This window comes from Pelophylax lessonae (assembly GCF_965119305.1).
Source record: "Pelophylax lessonae genome assembly, chromosome: 11".
NCBI classification, from domain to species: domain Eukaryota; kingdom Metazoa; phylum Chordata; class Amphibia; order Anura; family Ranidae; genus Pelophylax; species Pelophylax lessonae.
The window spans coordinates 11,187,091-11,195,977 of NC_138778.1; the positions used below are offsets into that span (position 1 = coordinate 11,187,091).

An 8,887-nucleotide genomic window follows, 5' to 3' on the forward strand; every position below is an offset into this window, starting at 1 on the left:
ACGGAACAGCTGATTCAGGACTTCTATGATGGGAAGAATTTGTTTGATGATAGAAAAAGTCATTAAGTGTTTTATCGAATTCTTTTTGAAGTGATTTGGACGTTCTGGAACTTTCTGTCTGACGGGGAAGGAGAAAAAAGATTCCATCAGCAAAATCTGCCAGCGGTGTAAATGTATTATAGGCCGGTCTAGGGGAAAGTGTGTTTTTATATGTAGCAATGGCCCCCCTCTGCAAGCTGCTGCCAGATTTTACAGGTTCTCCTGCCTTCCCCACTGGTGAATTTCCTGTAGCTGCACCCAAACACTCACCGACGCGACCAACAGACTTCTGTATCTTGAATTCATTTCTTGCAATTTTTTTGGCTCAGTTGTCCTAGGTCAGGGGTGGGGAACATTTTTTCTGCCAAGGGCCATTTGGGTATTTATAAAATCATTCGGGGGCCGTACAAAATTATCAACTTTAAAATGTGCCTGTTATATTTGGTGAAAAATGTAATTAACTCACCCCTAATGTGATGTCTGCAACTGCTTCTCTTTGGTGAGGGGCGTGATGTTAGCTAGTATTGATGATGTTGCTACTCGCAACTGGTTTTCCAGGTTTGCTTCGGTCAGTCTGGAGCGCAGTCGACTTTGTGGTGGTAAGATTTGAAAAGAACTGCTGGCGGGTAATGCTGGTGGGTATAGCTGGCTGGTACTGCTGGTGGGTACAGCTGACTGGTTCTGCTGTGGGTACTGCTGGCTCAGGCTGGTACTGCTGGCTTGTACTGTGGGTACTGCTGTCTGGTACTGCTGGCTCAGGCTGGTACTACTGGCTTGTACTGCTGGCTCAGGCTGGTACTGTGCTGTAGGTACTGCCTTGGGTACTGTTGGCTCAGGCTGATACTGCTGGCTGGTACTGTGCTGTGGGTACTGCTGGCTGGTACTGCTGGCTAGTACTGCTGGCTTGTACTGCTGGCTCAGGCTGGTACTGCTGTGGGTATTGCTGGCTGGTACTGCTGTGGGTATTGCTGGCTGGTATTGCTTTGGGTACTGCTGGCTGGTACTGTTTTGGGTACTGCTGACTCTGGCAGGTACTGCTGTGGGTACTACTGGCTCTGGCTGGTACTGCTGGTTCTGCTGTGGGTACTGCTGGCTCTGGCTGGTACTGCTGGCTCTGGCTTATACTGCTGTGAGTAAGCTGGCTCTGGCTGGTACTGCTGTGAGTACTGCTGGCTCTGGCTGGTACTGCTGTGAGTACTGCTGGCTCTGGCTGGTACTGCTGTTTGTGCTGCTGGTGGGAAATGCTGGCTAGCAGCGGCGCCGCGCTGGAGGAAGAGGTGATGTTTCCTGTATTGGTCACAGGCGGAGTGCATTTGTTATCACTCCGCTTGTGACTCACTCAGACTGTCAGAACGGAGCCGGAACTATACAGGAGGCATTGGTTTCCGTTCTGACAGATTAGCTGAGAGACACAGACTCAGCTGCACGGGGGGCCAGACCAAATGACTTTGAGGGCCGCATACGGCCCCCGGGACGTAGGTTCCCCACCCCTGTCCTAGGTAGAGAGGGTTAGGGGTATAAAATACCCAAAAACAGCATGAAAAAAGGTCTCTGTACTATAGACTTCTCAAAAAACTCTTGAACTCCAGATAGGCTAACTATCTTCTAGTATCTTTTGATCTCCACCACATGGTTGGTTGCCTTTTTCTTCCGATTAGGACTCTTCAGGCCTTTGCCACAGGCCAGTGTAGTCGATTCTGTAGGCCCAAATGGTTGGCTACTTTATAGTTGCTTCAGTCCTCTGTCATAGGCCAAGATACGACTCTTCAGGCCTCTGCCACAGGCCAGTGTAGATTCTGTAGGCCCAAATGGTTGGCTACTTTTTAGTTGCCTCAGTCCTCGGTTATAGGCCAAGATACGACTCTTCAGGCCTCTGCCACAGGCCAGTGTAGATTCTGTAGGCCCAAATGGTTGGCTACTTTTTAGTTGCCTCGGTCCTCTGTCATAGGCCAAGATACGACTCTTCAGGCCTCTGCCACAGGCTAGTGTAGATTCTGTAGGCCCGAATGGTTGGCTACTTTTTAGTTGCCTCGGTCCTCTGTCATAGGCCAAGATACGACTCTTCAGGCCTCTGCCACAGGCTAGTGTAGATTCTGTAGGCCCGAATGGTTTGCTACTTTTTAGTTGCTTCAGAACTCTGCCACAGGCCAAGTTAGGACTCTTCAGGCCTCGGCCAGACTAGTATAGATTCCATAGCCGTGCGTACAGCTCCATACAGCCCCATAATCACCCCTTGCACATTAGCATGATCGCTCTGTGCGCTAGCAGGAAGATGGGAAAGATCTCCATCTTACAGCTTCTGCCATAAGAGAAGTCTCTTCTTTTTCACTGTCCCAGCAGGGAGATTGATTGCCCTGCCAGCACCATATAAAAGTAGACACACGTTTGTGCTTGAGGTTTTGGGTGCACACCCTAATCCAATAGGCTGCGTGCACTTATGATAGATTCTGTAGGCCCAAACCGTTGGTTACCTTTTGGTTACTTCAGTTTTCTGTCCTAGGCCAAGATAAGACTCTTCATGCCTTAGCCACAGGTTAGTGTAGATTCTGTAAACCTAAATGGTTGGCTACCTTTTAGTTTCTTCAAACCTCTGCCACAGGCCAAGTTAGGAGTCTTCAGGCCTCTGCCACAGGCTAGTGTAGATTCTGTAGGCCTATATGGTTGGCTACTTTTTAGTTCCTTCAGTTCTCTTCCACAGGCCAAGTTAGGACTCTTCAGGCTTTGGCCACAGACTAGTATAGATTCTATAGACCCAAACTATTGGCTACCTTTTAGTTACTTCAGTCTTCTGTCACAGGCCAGGTAAGGACACTTCAGGACTCTGCCACACGCTATTGTAGTTTCTGTAAACCTAAATGGTTGGATACCTTTTAGTTCCTTCAGTCCTCTTGTCATAGGCCAGGTTAGGAGACTTCAGGCCTCTGCCACAGGCTAGTATAGATTCTGTAAGCCTGAATGGTTGGCTACCTTTAAATCCTTATAGACCTTTGCCACAGGCCAAGTTAGGACTCTCCAGGCCTCTGCCACAGGCTAGTGTAGATTCTGTAGGCCCGAGTGGTTTGCTACGTGTTGGTTCCTTCAGTCCTCTGCCACAGGCCAAGTTAGGACTCTTCAGGCCTCAGCCACAGGCTAGTGAAAATTCTGGAGACCCAAATGGTTGGCTATATTTCTCCATACCATAGAGTTCTCAAATAACTCTTTAGCTCCATGTGGGCTACTATTGTCTAGTATCTTTTAACCTCTGCCAGAGTCTCTCTCTCCTAATACAAGAAAGGACTTTGCTTGCTTTGGAAACCGCAGCTTGGCTTTGCATGCTATTATTAAGCTAATGATCTACCAGAACACTCAGATCCTTCTCCGCTATGGATTCCCCCAGTTGTATTCCCCCTAGTATGTATGATGCATGCATATTCTTAACACCAAGTGCATAACTTTACATTTACCAACATTAAACCTCATTTGTCACATAGTTAACCAATGAACACATTAACCGTATGTGGGGAACTTTGTCAAACGCTTTTGCAAAATCCAAGTATGCCACGTCCACAGCCACCCCTTTGTCCAAGTATACCATGTCCACAGCCACCCCTCTGTCCAAGTATACCACGTCCACAGCCACCCCTCTGTCCAAGTATACCACGTCCACAGCCACCCCTCTGTCCAAGTATACCACGTCCACAGCCACCCTCTGTCCAAGTATACCATGTCCACAGCCACCCCTCTGTCCAAGTATACCACGTCCACAGCCACCCCTCTGTCCAAGTATACCACGTCTACTGCCACCCCTCTGTCCAAGTATACCACATCCACAGCCACCTCTCTGTCCAAGTATACCACATCCACAGCCACCCCTCTGTCCAAGTATACCACGTCCACAGCCACCTCTCTGTCCAAGTATACCACGTCCACAGCCACCCCTCTGTCCAAGTATACCACGTCCACAGCCACCCCTCTGTCCAAGTATACCACGTCCACAGCCACCCCTCTGTCCAAGTATACCACGTCCACAGCCACCTCTCTGTCCAAGTATACCACGTCCACAGCCACCCCTCTGTCCAAGTATACCACGTCCACAGCCACCCCTCTGTCCAAGTATACCACGTCCACAGCCACCCCTCTGTCCAAGTATACCACGTCCACAGCCACCCCTCTGTCCAAGTATACCACGTCCACAGCCACCCCTCTGTCCAAGTATACCACATCCACAGCCACCCCTCTGTCCAAGTATACCACGTCCACAGCCACCCCTCTGTCCACGTATACCACATCCACAGCCACCCCTCTGTCCAAGTATACCGTGTTCACAGCCACCCCTCTGTCCAAGTATACCACATCCACAGCCACCCCTCTGTCCAACTATACCGTGTCCACAGCCACCCCTCTGTCCAAGTATACCACATCCACAGCCGCCCCTCTGTCCAAGTATACCATGTCCACAGCCACCCCTCTGTCCAAGTATACCACGTCCACAGCCACCTCTCTGTCCAAGTATACCACGTCCACAGCCACCCCTCTGTCCAAGTATACCACGTCCACAGCCACCCCTCTGTCCAAGTATACCACGTCCACAGCCACCCCTCTGTCCAAGTATACCACGTCCACAGCCACCCCTCTGTCCAAGTATACCACGTCCACAGCCACCCCTCTGTCCAAGTATACCACGTCCACAGCCACCCCTCTGTCCAAGTATACCACATCCACAGCCACCCCTCTGTCCAAGGTTTTACTTACCTGCTCATAAAAAGAAATCAGGTTTGTTTGACAACTTCTCTTTCATGAATCCATGCTGTCTGTTGCTTAAAATATTTTGTTCCAGCAAGAAATGATCTATGTGGTCTTTTATTAAACTCTCCAGTATCTTCCCGACTATAAAAGTTAAACTAACAGGTCTATAGTTACTTGGCAAAGACTTTGATCCCTTTATAAATATAGGCACCACATTGGCTCTACGCCAATCCAGTGGTACTATTCCAGTCCTTAACGAGTCCCTAAAAATTAGAAACAAAGGCTTTGAAATTACAGAGCTCAATTCTTTTAGGATGCATGGGTGGATGCAATCTGGTCCAGGAGCTTTATCCACCTTTATTCTGTCTAAATATTTCTGGACCATGTCACTTATGAGCCAATGTGTCATCACCATCACCATTATGGTCATGATCTCCCCCATGCTTTCCCCCATACTAGGTGTGTAAGAAAATATAAAATATCACTGTTTTTTATTTGTTGACATGAAATATGTTTAATATGTTATTATTTTAGCTCTGACAATAAAAATGAAGTAAGACATACATGCCCCTTAAATGATCCAGCGAACGTTTATGTTGAATTTTTCCTCCCTCTTGCAGCCTGGCGTGGGGCTCATTCACATGCTGTATGGCCGCCTCGGTAACCACCATCAACCGATACACCAAGACCATCCTAGAGTTCAAACAGAGGCGGAGGAACCTGGAGCGGACTCTCCACAACAAGCCGAAAACCCCAGAGCAAGATGGCTCCCGGCCCATGTGGGACGTCTACATCAGCACCATACAGAACAACCAAGAGGGACTCATGGATTTACCGATCAGCGGCCAAAACCCCTCGGCATACGGGAACGCCAGCCACTTCCCCTACAGACAGTGTGACGAATATTGCTAGTTTTTTTTTTTTTTTTTCACAGAGTCGGTTATTATTGTCCTTCTATACTTTTTCTAATAAAATCCTGCAATAGGCCTTCCAGCGTCCTGCCTGCTCTGTGATGTGCTAACGAGGACCGAATGGTCGCCCGACTAAACGCTGCGTGACTGCGCAGGCCAGTTTACTAAAGCTTTTATAGATATATATAATGAAGGCTGAAAAAATGGGCTGCTAAGGTGCTGGACCCTAATGTGAATGTAATTAGATTTCCATTTTAGCTTTTTAAGGCTTCTCTCAGTCATCCGAGGCATTACTGGGTTCCCCAGAGTGGTCTGAAGAATATATAGAAGGATGACGGCACCACAACATAAAAGTAAGTCCAAAAAAAGTTTATTTCTCACAAGAGGTCAGAAGAAAAAGCAAAACGCACTTTGGAGGCCCATGATTTCTTTTTTATGAGGCATATGAAAAAAAAAAAATATCATAAATTAAGGATCAAAGACCGATACTCTGTAACCAACAGACGTTTTTCAAAATGATACAAATGAATAGAAGTATGTATATGAATAATTTATCCAAACAGCATCATCCCAATAAATAAAATATATTGTATCCAACTGTATCATATCATCAAATCTGTAAATAATGTCTATAAATGACTCACATATACTGTTTAACAATAACAATATAATAAAAAAAAAAATAATAATACAGGTTATAATACTTATAAAGTAAGGCAATGCATATAATAATATTAATAATAATAATAACAATAATAAAAATGGTTCTAATTCTACTAAACTACGACAAAGCATATTATAATAATAATAATTAGATTAATATTACTACTACTACTTCTACTAATAATATAGATTATAATACTAATAAAGTAAGGCAATGCATATAATTATAATAATAATATTAATAGTAATAATGGTTCTAATAGTAATAAAATACAACAAAGCATATAGTTATAATAATAATAATAATAATAATAATAATAGATTATAATACTAATAAACTTTCACAATGCATATAACAAATGATAAATAATAATAATAGAGATGATAATCTAAGCCAATGCATATAATAATTATACTGTAATATTAAAAAAGTACGTCACTGCATATAATAATAATTAAAAAAAAATTATAATACTAATAAACTTAGACAATGCAAATAATTGTAAAAAGACTACTACTAATAATAATAATAATAATATAGGTCATAATACTAATAAAGTAAGGCAATGCATAAAATAATATTAATAAAAATGGTTATAATTCTAATAAAGTACGACAAAGCATATATTAATAATAATAATAATAGATTATAATACTAATAAACTTTCACAATACATATAACAAATCATAAATAATAATAATATAGATGATAATCTAAGCCAATGCATATAATAATTATAATAATAAACTTAGACAACGCAAATAATTTTAAATAGACTACTACTACTAATAATAATAATATAGGTTGTTATACTAATAAAGTAAGGCAATGCATATAATTATAATAATAATATTAATAGTAATAATGGTTATAATACTAATAAACTAAAACAAAGCATATAGTTATAATAATAATAATAATAAATTATAATCCTAATAAACTTTCACAATGCATATAACAAATCATAAATAATAATAATAGAGATGATAATCTAAGCCAATGCATATAATAATTATAATAGTAAAAAAAGTAAGCCACTGCATGTAATAATAGTTTAAAAAAAAATAATAATACTAATAAACTTAGACAATGCAAATAATTATATAAAAAAAGAAGACTACTACTAATAATAATATAGGTTATAATATTAATAAAGTAGGGCAATGCATATAATAATAATAATATTAATAGTAATAATGGTTCTAATATTAATAAACTAAGACAAAGCATATAATTATAATAATAATAATAATAATAGATTATAATACTAATAAACTAAGACAATGCATATAACAATAATAATAATAATAATAATAATAGGAAAGTAGTATGTATGGTTTGCCCCAGTTGTCCAAAAGCCTGCATCCCTTTGTATATATGTGTAAAAGCAAGAAGGATTTGTGGGACTTTGATTGAGGTCAGTTGGACATGAAAAAACTCTTTATTTTATAACATGGATAATATAGTATAAAGCAACACTGTAGCATAAATGGATACAGAGATACGACACACAGTAAATACAGCAATACATAATGAATCCAAAGTAAATACAATTTTTTCTAGGACCAAAAATGGATCACTCAAGAAAACAATGGATACAATATGATAAATGCTCTGTGTGCTCACAATATTTGAATATATTACAGTTAGATGAAACATTACTCATGTTTCATCTAACTGTATTACTATGAGCTACATTCATAGTAATAAAAAAAGGTTATAATACAAATCAACTAAGACAAGGCATATAAATAAGTAAAACAAATATCTAGGTAGTGATACTTAAGGGTGTTTTTATTCATGAAATTTGCAGAGCTATTCATCCTTTGAAACAACGCACGCTTGTTTTGTGTGAAGATGGTCAAAATCAAAATTTTTTAGGCTATTTTCTCTCCAGTTCAAATGTTATTCATTCATACAAAATAGATTGAATGAGGAAGATACGGCATTATGGCCACTAGATGGAGATGGTTATCATAAGAAAGAAATGCTTGTTACTATGATCTTCAGCTCCATCTATTGGCCATAATATGGTATTTTTCTGATGTATTCTATTCTCTATGAAAAATAACATTCAACCTGTAAATAGAAGATTCAGCAGTGGACAAACTGCAGACTCTTAACAGGTACACCATGATGGGGATGAGCCGAATCTGAATATCTCCTACTGGAGCCTGTGCTGGTAATAGATAAAATGTACCAAGCTGATATACTGTAAAATGTGTCGTTGCATTACATGGTAATGGGGCTTATCCTGGGGAATTCCCAGAAGCTGCAGGCAGATTTTTCTCACCCCGGGGTATTCCCAGAACCTACCAGAGGGACTCCCCCGTTTTAGGTGATGTTTATTGTGCGTACACAGAATGTAAACTGACACGACCGCATTACTTTTCCCCTATACACATACACAGATTTCCCGCACAGGTCGTAAGTCCTACAGCATAGCAAATTTCCAGGGACACTTTGCAGCACAGCTATCAATTACTTACCACAACCACTTCCATGAAGCTCCGCCCACTCCGCATAATAAATCTTCACCTACTTATCA

The 8,887-nt window shown here is 41.3% G+C and overlaps 1 protein-coding gene across 1 annotated transcript in view; it reads left to right on the plus strand.

Annotated features, from left to right (window-relative positions):
- Window positions 1-5,750, plus strand: part of GSG1L2 (GSG1 like 2) — a 75,295-nt gene extending 69,545 nt beyond the window's left edge. The window contains exon 5 of the mRNA XM_082272458.1: window positions 5,385-5,750. Coding sequence (XP_082128584.1) covers window positions 5,385-5,676 — 292 coding nt within the window. The 3' untranslated portion in view covers window positions 5,677-5,750. The remainder of the gene's footprint in view (window positions 1-5,384) is intronic.
- The last annotated feature ends 3,137 nt before the right edge of the window (window positions 5,751-8,887 follow it).